General features: G+C 37.8%; 1 protein-coding gene across 1 annotated transcript; it reads left to right on the top strand.

The window, feature by feature from the left end:
- Positions 1–14,987: 14,987 nt before the first annotated feature.
- LOC145165165 (7-ethoxycoumarin O-deethylase-like) lies at positions 14,988–16,770 on the top strand. The gene is made up of 2 exons (XM_079083847.1): positions 14,988–15,964; positions 16,042–16,770. The coding sequence occupies exons 1-2, from the start codon at positions 15,023–15,025 to the stop codon at positions 16,675–16,677; spliced, it is 1,578 nt and encodes a 525-aa protein (XP_078939973.1). The 5' UTR covers positions 14,988–15,022; the 3' UTR covers positions 16,678–16,770.
- Positions 16,771–22,942: the final 6,172 nt, after the last annotated feature.

Below are 22,942 nucleotides of genomic sequence, written 5' to 3'. Positions count from 1 at the left end.
TGAATAAGTGTGAGTACCTAACGGGAAGAGTTTTGAAAAAAAAAAAGCACTTTGTAAAGACACCATGATGTGGTCATCATTACCATGTCGTGACAATTCAGATTTTCGCGATCAAACGAGTTCTGACTAATCACCACGCTGTGGCCCTCAATTACCACGACGTGGCAATTCTTATTTTCACGATCAGATTTTCCCACCATCGACACCACGACGTGGCGTCTCTTTCCCACGTCGTGATCGGGCTTCAGTAAATTATTTTGATGTTTTTCGCACCATACTTTTTGAAGATGCAAGTCTCTGGTTCACATTTTTCCGGCATATTTACGAATGGTTGCATGGGTCCAGTTTCCAATTACATTTTCGAGATGTCCAGACTTTCCCACCACTAATTAGAGATCAATCTCGCAACTTCTATCCCAGGGGAGTCTGTTCCTTTTTCTCCCTCTTTACTTTTATGTTTTGCATAGTATGCAATGGGGACATTATTAAAAATAAGTGTGGGGTAGGGGGTTGATTACATTAGAGTACAAGCATTTGATTTTTACAATAATTGCATTATCATAAAAAAATTGCTAGTTTTGACAATATGCATTCACGTAAACTTGAAATAATAGTTTAATTTAGGAAAATCTAGTCAATTAAAATTTTTTGCTAGTATTGTGTGGGATGAGCCGATAAGAGCCCAAATGTTTACCTGAACCAATATATGTTATAGTGTATTTGTGGCTTCCTATTCTTAGTGAAAAGTCATGAGATATGAAAGATAATCTGGTAGTTTGTACGATGTAATAAGTTTTGCAGCGTATACCTGAAATCTATCCAGGAGAGCTCATGTAGTCATTGCACTTATACTAATGTCGCTAACTAATAAAGGTTGAAGTTAAGCTCTCTTGCTTAAGCATGTAAGAATTAAGAGAAAAAAAAAGTGAGTTATGTAAAAAAAGAGAGAGAGAGAAATTGCAGAAGTTGAAAGAATTTTGGAGCTATCAAATATGAAGATCAAAAGATCAAAAATTCTGAAAAATCAAAAATTGAAGATACCAAAAATCATACAAAAAGGTGTTGAATTCAAAGAAATCAAAGAAGCAAATATCAAAGAAGAGATGAATTTGAAGAGCTCCATTGTGGTATCAAAGTTGTAATTCTTTCTAGATATTATGTATGCTTGGGTAGCTTCACTAAAAATACCTTGAGGTTAAGAAAGATTTATGGGGATGGATTCGGAGGGTTGCAAAAATGAGGGTCGTATAAACTAAGGGGTGAAGGTTCATAAGGGTTGTGAGTATTTAGAATTATGAAGTTTTTAGGAACCTCAGACACAAATATGTGTATTGAGGTCTTGGTGTAATGACTAGGTTCTAAATGGATTGTCTTATGTGATGTTGGTGATGAAAGTTTAACTTAAAAGATTAGTTTTGCTTGGGGGCAAGCAAAAGACAAGTGTGGGGTATTTAAAAACCTGCACAAAGTTACTTTTTACCATTAGTTAAAGTTTTCTGCAATACTGAACTCACGGCATGATCTCTTAAACCTCGCGACGTGAGATCTGATATCTCAGCTTTTATTTTGTTTTTGTTTTCTGTTTTAGTTTATCTGCTATACCACGAGGTGGAACTTATTACCACCCCGTGGTAATCAATCAGTAGGTCTTTTTATTTAATTTCAGTTCGTTTTTACGTTTTTTTTTTGTTTTTGTTTCAGTAATTTATGACTCGCGGACCAAACACACCATTGACACCACCAAGTGAAGATCCAGGGTCAGGTTTTCATAAAAAGAAGGACAAGAACGTAGGAGCATAAAGCAACAAGCCGAAAAACAAAAAGCAAAAACAAAATAGAAGTTGAGATATCAGATCTCATGTCAGGAGATTTAAGAGCTCACGTCGTGAGTTCAGTATTTCAGAATACCTAAACTAATGCTAAAAAGTAACTTTTGCAGGTTAATGCCAAAAACTAGGCAAGAACCCGACTAAGAAGGAAGAAATATTTACCATCGTGGGGCCCCACGAACGGAGTGAGTGCCAAGAAACAGACAGAAATATCGAGGTGCTACCTAGAAACATCGTCAATATTAGCTTCTCGTCAAAAGATCCACGAAAGCCCAGCTGGAACCCTAGGGATCCACTCGTGATAGTTGCCTACGTACACCAAAAGCAAATTCATCGAGTACTAATCGATAATGGCAGTAGCACCAACATTCTTTACGAACACTGTACGTTCCCGCCAACTCCCGGACCCTTGTAAAGAAGGCCTAAACCCTCCACCATAGGTCCACTTGTCGGGTTCACGGGACATCAGTTATGGCCGCTAGGCACCATAAACCTTCTAAATACCCTAGTCAGCCATGAGGAAAGGAAAAAACCACAAGGGTAATAGAGTTCTCGGTAGTACGTCGCCCAACCGACGATGACATGCTCCTCGTACGACCAACACTCTTCCAGCTCCGGCCTATACCATAAACGATTCATGGCATGGTGAATGTTAGTACAAGTGCAAGGTCAGCCACAATCGTCGTCTTCAACCCCCATACATAGCGCCTCATAGCCATCGCTACATTAGGAACAACGCACGTTCCAAAGAAACGAAGAACGAGCCGCCGCATGAAGAAGAATCCGATCACGACGACTACCACACGAGACCAAGCCGGAAAGTGAGAGAATGCCTGAGTCAAAGAAAATCAGGGGGAAGGGCACAATAGTAGCGACACAACTATGCTGGAAGTCGCAAAGACAGTTAGCATGAACACTCACCAGGGTTTAATCTTCTTAAGCTTTCTTACGTACTACCCGACATTAAGAAAACACGGTGGGTTGCAGCAGGAGTGTATCAGTCACCCCATCTCAAGTGAGGATTCGCCGCCCTGCAACACCAAAAAGACCCCTAGGCTCTAGCAAGAACACACAACAAGGTCCAAAAACCACACCCAATGAGTAACACAATAAACGAAGAAAAGTTTGGAACGAACCGGTGCAAAGAACGGGAAGTCGAAGTAAGACGCGTACCGACCCTCAGTGAGCCCCCTCTCACCTACAAGACTAAAAAATAGAGGGTCCGTAGACACTGAGACACAGAGCAGAGATTGACACGCACGCATAGGGATACCAAGGTCGAGCAAGCTCCCTAAGAGGAAACTACGAATGCCGACACAATGTCGCTCGACAAGAAAATCAAAAAAGAGATCAATTCAAGACAAATCGCCAAGGCTGCGGAAACGTCCCGCTGGTTAAGTCGTGCTCAGATCACCATTTGTGCGGGCCGCCCCTAGGGAATTCCCCAAATAACGGTGCACGGGGAGGCCTGAGATGTATGATTAGGCAAACGCAGCTAGGAAAAGGAAAACACTCGCCCGTAGAGAAGAACTAGGCGGACATAACCAATGCATGAAGGGATCTGAGAATCGTCTTCAAGAGGACAACTCAACCATGAACGCTAAGCCCCAACACGCAAAGAAACATGCCCGGGGAATATCCAGGGTGCCAAGGCATAGACACCATGGGACCACGCCCTATTGGAGAGGTTCCATACAACCTGAGGTGAACATCAACAAGACAAAACAACATTCATACATGAGCAGGCTCAACAAGAAGGATGCCGCCAGGGAATGTGCGAGCAGGACCGTACACGCACATCAAGGGGGAATTCATGCCCCAAGAGTTCAGAATGAAGGATTCACTCCCACGATCTAGGGCACACGCGGTCTGCACCATCACCCCTAGAGCAAGGGGAAAAGCCCATACAAAGCACATTTGGGGCAAGGACAATGTGATCAAACTCCGAACGGACAATCACATCCCAGTAAACCAGCCCAAGAACTGGGCCTTGGCTTGCACTACAGTCATCACTCTTTCTTTACTTACCAAACAATGTAGATGTTTCCAAAACACTATAAATGAAATAATGAAAGTTGACATTTACAAAAAATAGAATGTTCCTATTCAAGCTTGATATCATTCACATAAGAGGTTGTGTACGTTTACCAAATGATAACAAGGACTGATCATCCACATCATTTGAGCGAAACCGTTGTGAGGATGCAACCATAGGCTTCAAAGCCTCATAACCTTTTCCTAAAACGTGTCAGTTAAGCTAAAAGAGCCACAACTCCTGGCCATAACGTAAATAAAGGCTTCAAAGGATCCTAACCTTTCCCTTGAAACAAATATCACCTAAGTCCCCAAGCCTCGAGGTGACGACCTCAGCATAACATAGATGATTAGGCTCGGAGTACGAACCTCTGAGACCCAGGACATAGAACAAAGTCCCAAAAGGGTGATCAATAAACCTTAGCTAAAAAGGACACCCTAACAAAACAAACTGGACAAGTTGCCCTAATCTAAAAACAATGGTCCAGGACCTAAAGAAAGAACTAATCCCAAGCTCACAACATGAGCTCCCGAGATAAGACCAAAAGTCCCTAGACGAATACGATTTCTAAGGTAGCAAGCGGGATAAATCCAAGAATTATGGCCAAGCCACCAAATAAACGAATGCTCATCTAGCAGTATAACCTAGCCCTCCACAAGGCAAGGTAGATATGTCCTAGGTCAACCTCCATAGCTAAAACGAGCACGGGGAAGAATCACCCCAGAAAGGAAGAATAAGGGTAAAAACGCCACGATGGCCAACACAAATCACCTGGGATAACGATCAAAGGAATAGCAAATGACCCATTGCATATATACCATACAAAAGAGAGAGAGAGGGAGATAGAGAGATAGAGAGAGAGAGAGAGAGAGTGAGAGAACAAAGAAAAAATAAAAGAGTGTACAGTTTGCCGGACAAACCCCGGACTTGAGGAGACGGCCACGCAGATCCCCAAACAAATTTAGGATTCATAGATACAGACTGTTCCATAAACACCAAAGCAGTACAAACATTGTCTCAAATACTGGTAAGCAAGGAAGAGAGCAGGAACTACATACCAGGACGAGTGGAGGATGGCCTAGTCCCGGAAGTGCTACCATAAGGATGTTTTCCTTCAGCATCGGGGTCGCTACACAACTGGCGAAGGCCCTCCATGTCGAGATCACCAAGGTGGAGATAGGAGGAAAATCCATCTATAGAAAAGATTTCACCTCAACATGCATCGCCTGGGTGTGTTCCAGAATGGAGCTTGGTTCACCAGGTATGAACTTTACGGTGGCAATCAGCTCCTTAATCACCTATTTCCCACCCTCCACCCAGCAGTCATGCATGTTGCCTTTATACGCCTAACGCCCAAAGAAAATTCGACATTCTCAACCACCTTGTCCACAACACGGACAACACCCTTCTGCAAGAACCGCGCCACATTCTTCTCCACTGTTTTCGTCCTCATCTTCTCGGCCTCTAACTGGCTCCGCCATGTCTCCACCTGATACTCCAGTGCTTTCTTATCCTCCACCAAAGTCTCAATCCGCTGAGAGAAACGCTCCACTCCCCCATCCAAAGTTGCCACCCGATCCTCCATAGACGCCTTCTCCCCTGCCAGAAGGTCATAACGCTCCTCAAATGCATGTTTTTCCTTCTCCAACTCCAACAGCTTCACCCTTAAATCATCTCGCTCGAACATAACAGTAGAAAGTTCACTAGAGTCCAAACTAACCTGGCGTAAGCGCCGAGCAAAAGAAACCATATAAGGAGCTACTTGAGTTGCCGGATACTGAAGGCTATTAGACATGTGAGAGTTGGAGAGAAGCTCCAAAGCTTCAATAGTAGCAAGGGAAAAGACATGGAAACCCCATTCATACGCAATAGAATGTCGCACAAGGAGGGACTCTCGAGTAAGTCCCCATTCTGGCACGTATATACCAAGGGTCGTTGAAGGAACGGAGGAAGAACCTGCAACAACACCATCATTTTTCAAAAGCAAAGTTGGATCATGAGGAACTTGGGAGATATCATCCAAAATCTGCCCAAAGATTCCCTCATCGGGGGTAGCAACATCCTCAAGAGTCTTCTTGTGTTCATGAGGTTGTTTTGTCATCTATTCATTTATTCCCTCTGACAGTTTCGATGGGTCATCATCGGGAATATCCACAATAACGTCGGACTCCCCCAACAGGAAGTCTACGTTTCGCCTCTTACGGAGATGTCGGATAACAAAGCTAGCCTTTGTGCCTTCTGTAAGTGGGGAGTCCAACTAGGCCAACTGTCGCTTAGAAACCGAATGACCCTCCCTAGTCACCAACTCAGTCGATCGCTCGTCCTCCTAATCAGAGGACAAAGGATCGTCGTGGGAAACTCCCCTAACAGGCGCGACAACCAACACCTGGTTAGTCTGGGATCTAGATCCTTGCGCAGGGACAACAGCAGGCCCAACAAAGAGCCAAGGCACGATCAGCGATGATCGGTGGAGGAAGTACCTCCACCAAGGTCACTTCTCGGTGCTGACAGCTGCCCTGGAACCGGCCCTTCAAGACCATCTCGAAAGGAATGACTCTCTCGCGACCTGCAACCGAAATACAAAACAACATAATCAGGGAAAGGCACTCACCATCGACCCCACCATATAAAGACATACATACAAAAGAAACCAAAAATAAAAGGGGTTTGGGGTAGCGAAGGAGAGGCACTCACCATCCTTCTCAATGAAAAACTTAGTCATCGCTTCATGTGCCCTCCAGACGGCGCTCATACCAACGGCGGCCAACATGCAGTCTTCCCAGTCATCACCATTAAAATAAATGGTCTTCAGCACATTGGCCACAGACTCACTGGCTCCCCATAGGGTAGGTATCCGATCAGTGATTGTACCTTTTAACGTCATACATTCCTTGTGCGCGGATGACTTTTATATCTAATTCATACGGAGTCGGATTTCTATGAAAGTTATATTTTTGGGATCGGGACGACGCATACTTTCTAAATAGAATATATATATATATATATATATATATATATATATATATATATATATATATATATATGTATATATATATATACACACACTAATAAAAGAGTAGTTCTTTTGACATGTGTCACCATATTAGACATTCTAATTAATGTCATGCCACTTGTCAATATATTAATTCTCCATTTCAAATTTCAAGTTTTAAATTTTAAATTTCTCACTCTAATTACATTAAATTAATAACAATAGAATAAAAAATAAAATAAAATTAATACAAATTATAAGGTGATATAATTTCACGTACTTATTTGAATCAACGATTATAATTTTATATAAGTAAAAAAATATCTCTTAATTAGTAATTTATTTAAACTAATTCATTAATAATTTGAAGTTTTTAATATAAAATTTTAATTAATTTTGTAACTGTGGTTCCCACGGGCTTTAAACTAGTATATATATATATATATATATATATATATATATATATATATATATATATATATGTGTGTGTGTGTGTGTGTATGTGTGTGTTTTGGCACACTTATTTTACGACTTACGGACGATTCAACTGATTTTTCGTATTTTTCATTAATACGAAACTTGTATTATATAGTCTGCAGCGCGCACGACAATAGACTATCTTAATCAAGGATTTAATTTTAATAATTGTTACTTATTATGTGTAGCCTAAATTTGCGGGCGTTACAATATCAAAAAGGGAGCAACACCGTTTTCCATCCAAGCTTCTTGTCAATCGAAGCAACGATAAACACCCCCTGAAATTGTGTTGTTGATCTGCTCTTTCTTTCTATCGAGCATCGCAACCAAACACCCTTTTCGATTACCGATACTGCTGCATGACTCCACAACCGACAACGAGAAGGGAAACAGTGGAAGGGAGCCACCGAAGCAGCCCCCCGACAACTCTTGTCGACGTTCACCACCTCCAAAACCCTTCTACGCCCTTCTCCAGTCAAATAACACCAACCCAGGTCTCCCTTTCGATCGTTGTTGCCTCCCTCGAAGAACAATAACTGACTGTTGATGCTACATGTTCTCCTTCCGATTTGATGCCGCCAGCGACGAGAATAGGACCACAACGGAGTCGTCGGAGATGAGTGGCTACCCCTCCTTTCCTCAAAACTGATTAATCACCACCGAACCACAACCTGAAAGCCATTAATCGGAGATATGAATGGAAATGCTCAAATCTATGATGCTAATAGTTATGACTCTTCTTTTAACTGATGATTGGAGTTGTTTTTGTTAACTGAGATGGAAAGAGGAGAATGATTTTGATCATATTTTTCTTAATCCAGGTTGGACTTCTATAAGTGTGTGTTCGTGTGTATTATTAGTATTGTGTGTTAACTTGAACCTTAATCATGAAGACAGTTTATGAGTTTTATTAGGACTTGTTCAAAATTTAGATCGTGACCAGAAAAGATGAACATAGAGCTTGGGAGTAGTTCTGGTGGGAGTAGATCATGCAGAAAGAAGGAGAAGGATGCGAGGGGTTGTTCCCGCTTGACTTTCGGAATTCTCCACCTCCGGTGGAGGTTTTCTTGACCAAATATGAAGTAGAATAAGAAGAAGAAGAAGAAGAAGAAGAAGAAGAAGAAGAAGAATAAGAATAAGAAGAAGAGAAAGAAGGAGCAAACCAACACATCAATTTCAAGGGGTGTTTGTGTCTGTTTCGATTGACAAGAAGCAAGGAGGGAAAATAGGGTTGATCCCCTTTTGATCTCGCCGGAAACAGCTCCACCTCTGGTGAAGTTTTTTTGGCAGCCTCTTGAAGAAGGAGAGAGAGAGAGAGAGAGAGAGAGAGAGAGAGAGAGAGAAAAGTGGGCCCAATGAATTATTTATTTTGTTTTTGTATGTTTTTTAAATAGAATTATATAAAATAAATTCAAAAAAGAAATAGAAAATGGAAATTGAGTAATCTAACCACTTTTTTGGTTTTTTTAAATATAACCAAGTTTTTTTGTTTTTGAAAACTAACCATTTGGTTCGGAATGGGTCACTCCGGACCCGAAAACCGGCCCAAGCCCAATAATGTAGCCCAATGGTATATATGGGTTCCACACACACAAAAAATTCGGAATACGCGTTCCGAAATTAACATATCCAAAGCACGATCTACCCAAATTTCAGACCAAATTTTGAGCATGGATTCGTCAAATCAAGTAAGTTATACACTTTAAGTTACTTTTCATTTGATTTTCTGAAACAATTTACGTATTCCGGAATTGTCCAGAATGGTCTGGAACACAAGGAACAACTGCGGAATATCCGGATTATCCTTTTTTTTATCTTTTCCTCGTTGTACGTGTATGAATGTTATGTAAGTACTTTGTAATGTGTTTCTGATCGATTGTTTTAGTCTGGAATTAGGTAGTGTAGGGGTTTCAGAATGGTAATGTAGGTCCGAAACACGATGAACGTGGTCCAGAACACGATGATCTATTCCGGAATGATGATCCGGAATAACTATAATATATAATTTTTTTTCTAAGTATTGTTTAATAACCCACGTTAGTCCAAAGACGAGTTAGTGTGGATGTTGTTAAAAAAGTGGGTTTTACGGACGATGAAGTTGTATTCCATTTACAGGAGCTTTCAGAATTGCGTCTGATAAAGGTAAAATTGAAAAACAATAATTTTATAATTATAATTTATTTTTACGATAATGTATTAAAATGTTCTTGGAATTTTGTTTTTGCAGATAAAAAATGACGATGTTGAGTTTCAAAATAAGATAAAAAAATAAACCAGCACCCATAAAATTAAGAAAGAAATCAGAAAGGGTGTTAAAACTTAAATTGAAAGCATATATGACTCCGAAAGATGGCAACGGAGCAAGTGCTGACAAACATGTTATGATAGACTAGTTGCAATTATGTTTTTTTTTTGTTATGAATATGTTTCAGGAAGTGTTTTTTATTATTATTAAATACTTTTATGGACATTGGTTTTAAAATAGTATATTAATATAACTTAGGTATATTCTATTTTCAGTCTCCAACATCCAGTGACTCGAACAATGAGGATCAGTTGCCTATAGAGTATGTTATACCATGTCTTGAATATGAGCAACAACGTCTAGTTGATACGACTGCATTAGAAATGATTTGTGATTATCAACATGCTAAACAACAAATGGTAATACTGGAAATCACATTACTGCCTTCATCGGCTGAGGACCATAGAAAAGTAGCATTGTATAACATGCACATGCTCTTCGTTACCATGTCTGAAGATATACGACAATTTGTGAACACAATGGACATCATCACAGAAACACATAAGACAACTCCAACAATAGAAGATCAAGTCGAATTGACTGATAATGGTTTCGAACTAATTGAGACCTACAAGGAATTGTTTGAAAATCATGTAGACACGGCTATTTGCATCAGATACAAGTTCCCGGTTATCGGTCAGAAATTTAATCTAATTTTAAATATGGATATTGTAATGTCTTTTCAAACTGAATTTTGTAAAAGGAACGGTATGATTATCTAAAATGACAATTACTCTTTTACATTAACATTATTGCAAAGAGCGTTACAAAACCTAATACATACTTAGATTGGTTTCCACAAATTAGGAAATTGTAAGGGATACATATTTTATTCCCGGTCAATAAAATCTCCTCTAATTCAAACAACATCTGTTAGACGGTCTCATTCTGCACGCAACTTATTGATCTCCTTATTTGCATTTTCAATCCACTTCTTATCTTGTTTCACTTCTTTCATCCCTTCAGCAACCCATTTTTCTTTTTCATTTACTTGTTCCACTAGATCGTCTGCACGTTGATTTAGTGTGCGACTTCTTTCAGAGTTCCTTTCGTTTGCTTCTTCAGCAGCCTTCATAGCTTGGAAAACGTCATCAGGCATTTTATCCGGGAGTGGGAAATCTGGGCCTTCCGAAAACGGGTTATTATCTGAACAAACATAACAATCATCTTCTTGACAATGACAAACGCCATCATGAGATGAACTCGTTCCAATTTAATTTATTTCAACATTGAGGATTCATGCTAGGTGCATTTTAAGGTCGAAAAGCAATGTCCGAAACAAGTGTCTGAAATAGCCATTCTGGAAAGTGGCTCCGGAATGGGGTTCCAGAATAAGGGTCTGTAATACAGTCAGGCATCTATGACATTTACTGTTCGGAATGACTACACATAGTGTCAGGAATCTATGACTTTTACTATTGGGAAATGACTACACATATGTCAGGAATCTATGATAATTACGTACAAAACCAATGTCTGGAACAATGGTCCGAAATAGCTGGTTCGGAACGTGGCTCCGAAATATCTGGTCCGGAACGTGGCTCCGAAACAATGGTCTGAAATAGCTGCTTCGAAATACTGTCAGGAATCTATGACATTTATTGTTCGGAATAACTATACATATGTCAGGAATCTATGACTTTTACTTTTCGGAATGACTACACATATGTCAGGAATCTAGGACAATTATTGTTCCGAAATTAGGGTCCGAAATATCAATTCCGGAATGTGGCTCCGAAATGTTTTTCTGGAATAGTGTCAGGAACCATAACCCTAGTAAATGCCATTATATAAAGGAATTCAAGCATCAAAACTCTTTACCTTTTTAAATTTACTACTAAAAGTTCATTTCTCATAATCCAAAGAAATGGCATACTGTGATTGTGGCTCTGAAGGTATTATAAGGACATCAATGACTACATAATACCCCTTGATAGTTTTTTTATGCTTGTCCTAAAGAGGTATATGGGTTATCCTTTTATACTTACTTCTTTGAATTAATATTAATTTACACAATATACGTCATGTGTTTGATCTTAAATTTTCAGGGACCATAGTATGGGTTTATCTGTTAGGTTAACAAAGCAAAAGACAATAATTCATTGATAATCAATAACTTATTTCGATCGAAGAATAAAATTGAAAACCAAAATATGAATTTGAAGATAGCGTTAATTTGTAGTTGGATTTTCATTTTTGGAATCATTTTGTACAAGTTGTAAGTCTTATGTTCATCAACTAAGTTTCCCTTCTGTAACGCTTATTAATCTTTTTAATATGTAATGTTTGCTTGTTTGTTAGTATTACTATGGTACTTGTAAATTATGTTTTTTCTATCTTTGTAATATGTAACAAATATTAGAGCAATAATAATATTTTTCATTACACGCTGCAAATCAATTACAAACATAATTAATTGCAATTACATTGGCAATAAACTGCAATCAAATGGTCTGGTATTTACCATTCTGATGGAGGGGGAAGAGGGTGCACGGTTTGTGTCTGGTAGGCAGCCTGAAACACATCAGCCCAATAATATATCTGAACCATATCAGGTAATTCATGGATGTTCGAATGACATGATGCCGCAATAGCATGACCGCAAGCTATACCCAAACTGCGCTATTTCCCGCATGAACATGTATGACAGTTCAGATCAACAACACAAATTTTTTTAAAATCAAAAACTCGACAAATGTCGGATAGGAGCACAGACGGGATCTCTGGCGGGATCTTTGTTGCTTGCCACCGAACAGACTTTTGCATCCTTTTATGAAACACCATTTCAACATACGGGGTGAGTACGGTAGTTAAACTCGCTGAAAAGTAAATATGATCAAATAAGGTTCTTGTACAAGTATTTAAATAAATTTAATATTTCACCCGGTATTTTACCTGCCATTAATCTGTGTTTATCGAAAGTCCGTTGAATGTAGTCACGAATTGTCTCGGTAAGCATTATTATCGGTATATTGCGTTGATTTATCGATAACACAAAAAAAATTGGGGAACATCAATGTTGACTACATTCCAACGGATTTTTGGGAAATAGGATCTTGCCCATTTCGCATGACCGATGTTGGCAAGCATTTCACGAGCATCAGGGGTCAGCCGACGAAAGTTTTCTTCAAAATCAGACACATTATATGAGTTGGATGTCATCCAGAACAAAGGTTGTAATGTATAGCCAGAAACGCCTTTTGTGCGCATATACTTGAACACACTTTTAGAAGTATAGACATGATAAGAATCAGGGAATACATGCTCATTGCAAGAACTAAAGACATTGTCCACATTTGTTATGAACGATACTTCCCTACCCTGTCTCAGAGCTTCTCTTAACCTCATAAGGTACCAGGTACAATAGTAGCGATTATTTTCCACGACCATACCAAATGCTATAGGGAGGGTCTGGTTGTTCGGGTCGATAGCAACCGCTACAAACATTGTTTTTAGGTACTCCCAAGGGGGACACTACCTATAAAGATGACAGGCAAGAAGCAGCCTATGAATGCATGGACCTGTATTTTTTTTTTTGGGAACAAAAACAAATTAATTTAGATGTAGAAACATTATATATTTTAAAGAAGCAATAGAAAAGTGCAAAAAACAAATATACCACCCATCCAATAGCCACAAAACAAGCTTCGAAACAAACCATCAAATCAGTTTTGATGTGAGTGTAAGTATGCGGGTTAGTTCGCCTAAGGTTGTGAAGGTAAACAGGCAGGTTGTTAAAGCTTTCTTCGTGCCGACTCTCTGGAAAACTCATTTTGAAGCAGTTTTATAAGAGATAATTATGAATTACATGGTTGAAGGTAAGGTTCTAAGCGCGCGCGCGCACACACACACACACACACACACACACACACACACACACACACACACACATATATATATATATATATATATATATATATATATATATATATATATAGGAGACGAAAAAAATAGATTGAGGTTATAATTTGGATTAGGAACTCCGGAATAGGTATTCCGGAATGGAGACCATTGCTCTGTAATGCTATCTTCCGGAGCAAGTTGTCATTTTACCAAAAAAATAATGTTGGTTTTTTTTTAAATTGTCGTTTATAAGGGTTAGATTACTCAATTCTCCAATAGAAAGTGCATATAAGTCTTTTTATGTGGGCAAGAGATTGTTTGTTAAAAGTTTTGAAACCATAGGACCATCTATAAGGTTTTTTGAACTTAAGGACAAAACTTCAGATTTCGGGATACCACATGGACCATTTATGAAGTTTTCTCTTAATGTTATGTTGTGGTGTAACTTTCGTCAACATCATATAAACATTATGTTATGGTGGAAGTTTCGAGCATTTTGTATAAATAGTAATGCCTTCAAAGCAGACATATAAACATTATGCTATGGTGGAAGTTTCAAGCATTTTGTATAAATAGTAATGCCTTAAATAGCAATGTCTTTTGAAGCAAACATCTAGAGTAAGCATGTAGAATTAGGCATGTGATGTTGAGAGATTTCAAACGGTTTTTATTTTTTGTTTTTTGTTAACGACAAATCTAACATAATTCTATATTACTCCTAAATCCACACATCTCCCCAACAGGTCTTGAACTCTCGATCTCAAGAAGGAAGGACAATCTGATACCTCTAGCCATTTGGTAAAACGGTTTTTGTTGCCGTTCGTCGAACCATAATCGCTTCATGAGAAAATTTATGGCTTGTAAATGTGATAAAATTGCTAATTGACTATCAACTTACAAATGCTTTATATTTAATATTTCTATTTAAGTAATTTAATAGTTATTAAATATTATGATCAACTTATTGTGTTTAATATCATCGAATCTATATTTTTATTTACATCAAAAAAATATTTATTGAAGTATCTCGTATTTTTGTAAGTTTTCCAATCTGAATTATACTCATGACAATTGTTAAATGAATCCAGTTGAACAAAAAATTAAAATAATCATTTATATAACAATTATTCATACAATATTTTCTACTAACAAACATTATTTATTTTCTACAAGATGGTTTTTAAAATTAGATATTTAGTATAAAAATTTTACATCAAGGTCGCAAACAAATAGTATGCAATAAGTTGTGTTGCAAACTTTTCTTTGATAACGAAATTAACTTTTTTAAACATAATATCTATAAATTTTGAAGGTAATAATATTACTATACATCCCAAAGTATAAAAACAAATGATATAAACAAATTTTGATTTTTGAATGCCCATGGGAAAGGGGAACCCCCACAGGCCACAATCATGTGTGTAGAATGTACCAACCACAAAATTTAATTCTGTATGTCTTAATTTCTGAAATACAACCATATTTTATTTGTTTATATATATATCTCTGTCTTTGTATTTCATCACATCAATCTACACAAAATGATATCAGCTAGCCGGTGGTCATGGTGGTCGGAACTAATAACCAGCAAGAAAGACGACCTCACTTTCCAATTACTTATCTTTTCAGTCATCTCCTTGTCTGTTTTTTGGTACATATTCAGGAAGGCCACATTCCGGTTGCCGCCGGGACCTCGTGGCTTGCCGGTGCTGGTATACCTTCCATTTCTCAGCCCCGACTTGCACCATGAATTCACCAAATTGGGTCAACGTTATGGCCCCATCTTTAAACTCCAGCTCGGAAGTAAGACCTACATCATCGTCAGCTCGTCGGATCTTGCTAAAGAAGTGGTGCGTGTGCAGGACGATGCTTTTGCTAACCGAGACCCTCCGGTGGCAGGGGTTGTCGTCACATACGGTGGCATAGATATCGTCTGGTCCGATAACAACTCATACTGGCGTAACCTGCGTAAAGTGTTCGTCTCCGAAGTCCTGAGCCACAAGAACCTTGAAGCTTCTCGCTCTTTCCGGCGAACTGGAGTCAGAAAAATTATCAAGCACGTGTACGAAGCGATGGGGAATGAGGTCGACGTCGGCGGGATCGCGTTCACGTCATCACTTAGTGTCGTAACCAGCATGATCTGGGGGAAAAGTTTGGATGAAAACGAAGAAAGCAGTAATCTTGGGGTTGGGTTCCGGGAAGTTATTACTAAGATTGTGGAGCTTATCGGAGCAGCGAACGTGTCGGACTTTTTTCCGGTACTCTCGAGATTCGATTTACAGGGTGTGGAACGAACAATGAAGCAACAATTGCACAAGGTTGATGAGATTTTTCAGACGATTATTGAGGATAGAATGAGTGTTAAACCTGAAGAATCAGTAGAACAACAGGGAAGAAAGGATTTATTGCAGATTTTACTAGAGCATAAACAAAAAGACAATACATCAACTTTCAGTATTAATCAAATTAAAGCCCTTTTCATGGTATCTAGCAAGCGTTGTTTTGTTCAACACATAATCCTTACCTTCAACACATAAATTACTAAGTTTTGTTGAAACAGGACATTGTTGCTGGAGGAACAGACACAACATCAACCATGGCGGAATGGACAATGGCGGAGCTTTTGAAAAATCCGGAGGTATTGAAGACGATACAAGACGAATTAGAGCAAGTCATCGGCCTAAACAACATTGTAGAAGAATCTCATCTTTCCAAATTACATTACTTAGATGCAGCTATTAAGGAAACATTCCGTTTACACCCTCCACTTCCTCTGTTGATAGGGCGATGTCCAAATATGTCTTGCAATGTAGGTGGATACACAGTTCCAAAGGGTGCCAATGTGTTTTTGAATGTCTGGGCAATACACAGGGATCCAAAATACTGGGAAAACCCTACGGAATTTGATCCCAATAGATTTCTAAACCCCGATGGAACAACCAAATACGATTATTCTGGAAACAACACCAACTTTCTGGCATTTGGATCTGGTAGAAGAAGGTGTCCAGGAGTTCCTTTGGGTGAGAAGATGTTGGTGTATCTTTTGGCTTCATTATTGCACTCATTTGACTGGACTTTACCAAAAGACAAAGAACATGAGCTGTCTGATAAATTTGGGATTGTCTTGAAGAAGAGAAAACCGTTAATGGCAATCCCTTCTCAGAGGTTACCAGACAAAGTTCTCTACAATTATTGAAGTTGATTTTGGTTCATATAATCTATCTTTTTTAGCTTATTGACTGCTATTTATCAATCTTTGACTTACAATAAAATGTCACTATTTAGGTAATTATACGTTAACTCAATGGTTTTGTTTATAAATGAAAATATTACTTTTGCCATATAAAAAATGAGAAAATAATGCCATACAAATTTAAGGAATACTAACATATTGAGAACATCTATTTATGAAACAAGCTCATATTCTTATATCACCAATTATATTATATTATAATAATGAGTAAAATACACGAATCGTCCTCGCATACATGTCAAAAAAACACGTTCAATCCATATTTTTAAAAACTAATTCAGGTTGTCCACCAAAGGGCTTGTAACCCAGCAGGATGTATCAGGTGGTGTCATTCCTCTTTAAAGTTGAGGGTTCAAATTCCATCATGGAAATAGACGGAATTAGGTGTTACTTTAGGAATAAATTATATATTTCTATATTGTCGGTTCAAAAAAAATATTCAGTCTCATATCGTAAAAATGTGTATGTTTTATTCATCGTTAGTTTAAATTTGCACGCTTCATTCTTTGTGAGATTTGAAATGACTATAATGCTCTTTGCATTTTTTTTTTGACATTTTTTATTATTTTTAATTATTAAAAAAATATTTTAATTAAAATTTTAGGTCCACCTAACATTTTTAAAACTTTAAACCTAATATCTATCCAGTCAAAAAGGTCTGACCATACTTATTACGAAAATAAAAAACGACCTTAACCATCATCGATCATTCAAAATCAGCACCACTATCGGAACCACCATCATAAAATAGTTCCACCATCGTAAACCTAGATCTTCCTTCAACACTTCCCTTTTAATGTGAAATCATACACTAAAAAGCATATACCTTTACCTTTTGAACAACAAAACCCTCGAAGCCTAGCAAGATTCATGTTTCAAAGAGGTTCACAACCTCAACCCTTTTGTAAACTCGATTTCATCAGCTTTACAACTCGTCACAATCACACACTTCACTACCACAGCCAATCTGTCCCTCAAAACCCGTTTGTAAACTGAAGAAAATTTGCTCCTCCCCAGCAAATTCTCATTAGAAAAGTACCTGGTGACGAACTGGATTTCTTCCAAGTTGAAGCTCTTTCACGAGTTTGATTTGACACAAAACCCTCCGGTAATACTGTTGGGTTATGAGTAAAACAACATTCATATGGTGTTCATGCAAACCCTAATGTTTGGATCTAGTTTTTCTATTTGTACATGCAACAATAGTCCAAGACTTGCAAACCCTAATCTAGCATACTATAAAATGGAAATTAACATCTAATAAACAAGTTAGAAAGTTGCCTTTGATTGTAGCTACAAGATCTTGAGCTTATGAGAAACCTAGCACCTCAAATGTGATGCCTCTAATGAATCACAAACACCAAAACAATTGGATGATCTTGGAGAGAGAGGGGAAGGCAAAAATTGACTCTTGATCTCTTAGGGTTCAAGTGGTAGCCGAATTAGGGAGCCAGGGGGTTCCTTATATAGCTAAGGAATTAGGGTTTCAGTGAAAGACCTCATTCGGTTGCTTAGGCTCTAAGCAGCCCACAAGAATCTTCCAGAATCAAACCCTATGGACGAAATCCTTATGGGCTCCCATAAGATTTTGTCCAACACCTTTCCAAGGGTTCCTTAGCCCAAAAATGCAATTATCTTATAATTACAAGATCAGTCCCCCAAGTTTAATTAATATCTTTTGACCACAAAATTAATTCTAAATTAATTCATGACCAATATTAATTAAACAAATATGATTTCTCTTTTAATATATTATTCATATAATATATTAATAAACCATAATAACCTCTTTCTCCATTATTCATCCAGTCAAGATGCTCTGGTGAAGGCAACCCAAAAGGACCATGCTACAACCGGGTCAAGTACATACCAAATATAGTTATGGGCTTAGACACATAATCCAACAGTCTCCCACTTGGATAAGTCTAATAACTATAAATGCAAGTACGACTTCAAAATCTTATTAGCAATCGTAGCTCTCAAAAGCTGCTGTAAAACTCTGACACGTCCTTTAGATAAGGGATCGTATAGTCCTCCGTTCTCAAGATATTGTGCGGACAATCACATGGAACATAGTCATACTTATTGTCCAGCAGTTTGTTTCTCGATCTCTGATTTGTCTGACATAGAACATAATTGAACACATCAATTTAGTCCTGACCGGACCCGACATATAAGTCAGAACAAAATCATCGAGGGGCCTAGATATCGCTTTTAGACTTGTAGGATAAAATGAACATATAAACTTCGACTTATATGCTTGCACTATTTACTCATCAAATCGTACACAACAATGCGTTTTATAACATCAAGTTACTGATGCGTTTACGCATTATCAATGCACAACCGACTTGTAAACAACAACTCGTATATCTAGGTTTAAAGACTTATATGATATTATCATATCACAATCACCCGTGATTAATTCCATGAAGTGATTCATGTGAGTGCGGGTTTAATCCAATACTCAGATCATATTTCATAAGCACTCATGAACGTTGCAGCAAACATTTTCTATGTCTAAACGCTTAGACAATCTACAAGCCAATTCATGACAGTATTTTTTCGTACTTATTTCCAACATATGATCTGTTGGATTAGGTGTCTAAGCCCGTAACTATTTTGGTATGTACTTGACCCGATTCTGAGCATGGTCCTTTTGGGTTGCCTTCACCATAGCAACTGATAGGATGAATTAAGGAGGAAGAGGATTAATTATGACTTATTAATATATTATAAGAATAATATAGTAAAAGAGAAATCATATTGTTTAATTAATATTAGTCAAGAATTAATTAAGAATTAATTTTGTGGCTAAAAGAGATTAATTAAATAGAGGGGACTGATGTTGCAATTATATGATAGTTGCAAATTGGGCTATGGATTCCTAATGGAAAGGGCATTGGACGAAATCTATGGGAAGCCCATATGATTTTCGTCCAAGGGCTTTCTAGAGGGACTTCATGGGTTGCTTAAGGCCTAAGCAGAGAATTAGGGTTTCATCTGAAACCCTAGCAGCCCTCACAACTATATAAGGACCCCTAAGGCTCCCAAAAACGTGTCTAACCTTCTAAGAGAAACTCTAGGACATTTTTGGTGCCTCCTCCCTCTGTCCTTGTTCATCTTGTTGCTCATGGTGTTTGTGACTCCATTAGAGGTGCAACATTTGAGGCACTAAGCTTTCAGAAGCCAATTACAAGAAGGAATAGATTGTTATTGCTACATAACAATCAAAGGTAAGATCTAAACCCTTTATTATGATAATATTGATTATTGTATGGTAGACAATTAGGGTTTATTGCTTTGGTATTCATTGTTGTATGTTTACTTAGAAAAACCTAGATCAAAGCAATTAAGGTTGCATGAACACCATAGGAATGATGTTATGCTCATAATCCATCAGTGGTATCAAAGCCTAGGTCGTTTTTCTAGTGAATAGATGCAAAAGTGAACTGCCAAAGGATCAAAAAATCGAATTTTTTTTGCTGTCTACGACGCCGACTCGGCGAGTCTGTCAGTGGACTATGCGATTAGCCTGAACTCGGCGAGTCTATCAGTGGACTCAGCGAGTAGCCTGAACTCAGCGAGTCCATCAGTGGACTCGGCGAGTCCAGTGTGCTGTTGCCGAAATTTTTGATTTTTTGAGCAGATTTTGTTGAGGATAATTGCCAAAACTTGTTTTTATTGCCTAAAATCGATTTTTTTATGTTTGGAATGATTATCCTTATCAAAATTAATGGATTTGGTTAAATATGGATGATATAGGATTATTATGAGTCAAATATTTGACCTACTAAGTTTGAAAAGTTTCAAATTACACCCTTTAGGTTTTATAGTTTAAATTTGAACTTAAAAGTTTTAGTTTTTGAAATTTAAATAGTTAAACCCTAATATTTTGAAAGGTTTCAAAATTTGTCCTCAAGTTTTGGAATTTAAAATTTAAATTAAAAGGTATTAATTTTGAAATATTAAATTCTAAGACCCTAGTTTTTTGAAAAGTTCAAATTACACCCTTATGGTTTTATTAAATTAATTAAGTGTATAATTAAAAGAGAGTTAATAAATCCATAATGATATGGTTTATATTTAATTAAATTGAAAAAGTATAATTTATTAAATTAAACCACCTGGTATTTTAAAAGTGTAAAATACACCCTTATACTATATATAAAATTAAAGGTCTAATATTATATATATAAGTAAAATGTCAGTCTTACCCTTAGTAGGCCTCATTCATGAAGCTGGTCTATAAGGGGTGTTTAAGGAAGCGGCCTGTAAAATGACCGCCATTGGGTATCCACTCTTACCCACCACACTCTTGACTAGTGGAGGGTCGTTAGCCGAACGGGTAGGATAGGACACAACCTTCCATTATAAGTATAATGAAATACGAAGTAACTAAATGTTTTATAAATTCCCAAATCTTAGTTACTTTAGGAAAAATGTGGAGTTGGTGCTATTCCATGAAATTACACTTTGTACCCTTGCTAAGACGTTAGTGGAGCATGTGTGGTTAACTGACACACTAATTGGGCTCTAAGCAAAGGTGGCAAAGGGTGACTCGATGTTTGTCATAGATCGATGAAGCGTGTATGGTTAACCGGCACGTCGATTAGGTGACTGTAACATTGGGGGCACCATGTATATTTGCATGGTTATCCACAACTTGTTTGTGATCCTCAGCATCCCAGTCACAAACGAAGGGCACACTCGAGATTTAAACATGTCATTGAAAAGTTCAATGAATCTCAAAAAGATCTAGGAGTTTCAATTCATTTAAAACTTAATTTTCAATTTTCGTTTTTCATGGTGGAAATTGGTAAATCGTCATTTACCTACCTTCAAATATTTTGCGAATTGGATTACGGCATCCCTCTTCCAATTTGTAGAATATTGTGTTGGGTCCTAGCCTTGATATTTCATTTGGGTGTTATATCAAGGATTCCAATCAACTAACTTGAATTTCTCCCGTTTTGTAGATGTCAAAGTCTGACAACTATGGTCTTCTTGAATTCGTTGGAAAAAGTTTTCCACATGAAGATGATGTTCCACGATTGGATTGTGGAAATAGAAATCATGCTTCACTTCCTCCACCTCCTCCGATAATTCTCCCTGACCCACGTGTTCGAAGACTTGAAAAGTTCAAGGTCACTCAAGCCCTATTGGCGAAAATACATGAAGATGGAAAGTCGGTATGCGCTCATGTCTTGGATATGAAGTTGCATATTGATAGATTGGGAATGTTGGGCGTCGATATCTCGGAGAAGTTGGGTGTTGACTTGGTTCTTCACTCAATTCCCGATCCATATGGTAAGTTTGTTAGAGAGTACTATATGCTGGAACACGACGTGACCCTCATTGATTTGACTTATTTGCTTATTGCTAATGAATCAACAATGATTTGGCATACTGGTCGAGCAAATTTGTGTGGTAAATCAATATCCCAACCTTCTATGGGCAATGGCAACATTGGAAGTCCAGAAAAGTTTTCTCTACGCAAGAGAAAGACTGAGTCTGAGATAGTCCCGTGTACCATTCCAGAAGAATCCATATGTTTCTACTACCAAAAGAGGGGGCATTGGTTACGAAGCTGCCCTGACTACCTGAGAGATCTAAGAGATGGGAGAGTCAAGATGTATGACTCTGCTTCAGGTAAAATCCACTATCTAACTCTATTAAGTTTTCTATTTTAGATTCTTAATACATGATGTGATAAGATTACATTTTGAAGTTTTGTAGGATCGAAGAAAAGAAAGGAAGCTTAAAGGAAGAAGTGAGCTAAGTCTGATCGCGAAGAAATGGATTTCGATCGCATGATTCGATGATCAGATTTTTGAGCTGCTGCTTAGAGTTATGATAGATCGCTTAGGAATATGTAATAGCATAGTTTTCATTTGAATTTTTGTTGTAAGGACAAGTTTTCCGCACCTTTTTATAAATAAAATAAATTTTGAGTTTTGTCTTATTTATATCCTTGCAATTTCTTTTGTGAAAATTGATGCTTGTGTATTATAAGCAATATTGAGTAGATGTGATTCTTAGTTATGTTATTTGTGGTAATGTCAGAAATTTACCAAATGAGGAAAGATTCTCATCGCCCAAGTATCAATTGGACAGAAACTTGGAATCATGCAACTGGTATTGTATGATGAATGAGAACCTTCGTATTTGGGAAATTAAGACTAATTCCTTATTCACATAAGTATGT

This window comes from Lactuca virosa, chromosome 3 (assembly GCF_052849685.1).
Source record: "Lactuca virosa cultivar CGN04683 chromosome 3, Lactuca_virosa_CGN04683_v6, whole genome shotgun sequence".
Classification (NCBI taxonomy): domain Eukaryota; kingdom Viridiplantae; phylum Streptophyta; class Magnoliopsida; order Asterales; family Asteraceae; genus Lactuca; species Lactuca virosa.
Note: the sequence above shows the minus strand (reverse complement) of the source record. Positions and strands in the feature narration are given on the sequence as shown.

Excerpts from the sequence above, each read along its gene's own strand:
- LOC145165165 (XM_079083847.1), top strand. The coding sequence starts at position 15,023 with ATGATATCAGCTAGCCGGTGGTCATGGTGGTCGGAACTAATAACCAGC. Across the intron at positions 15,965-16,041 it reads AAATTAAAGCCCTTTTCATG|GACATTGTTGCTGGAGGAAC; the intron begins GTATCTAGCAAG and ends TTGTTGAAACAG.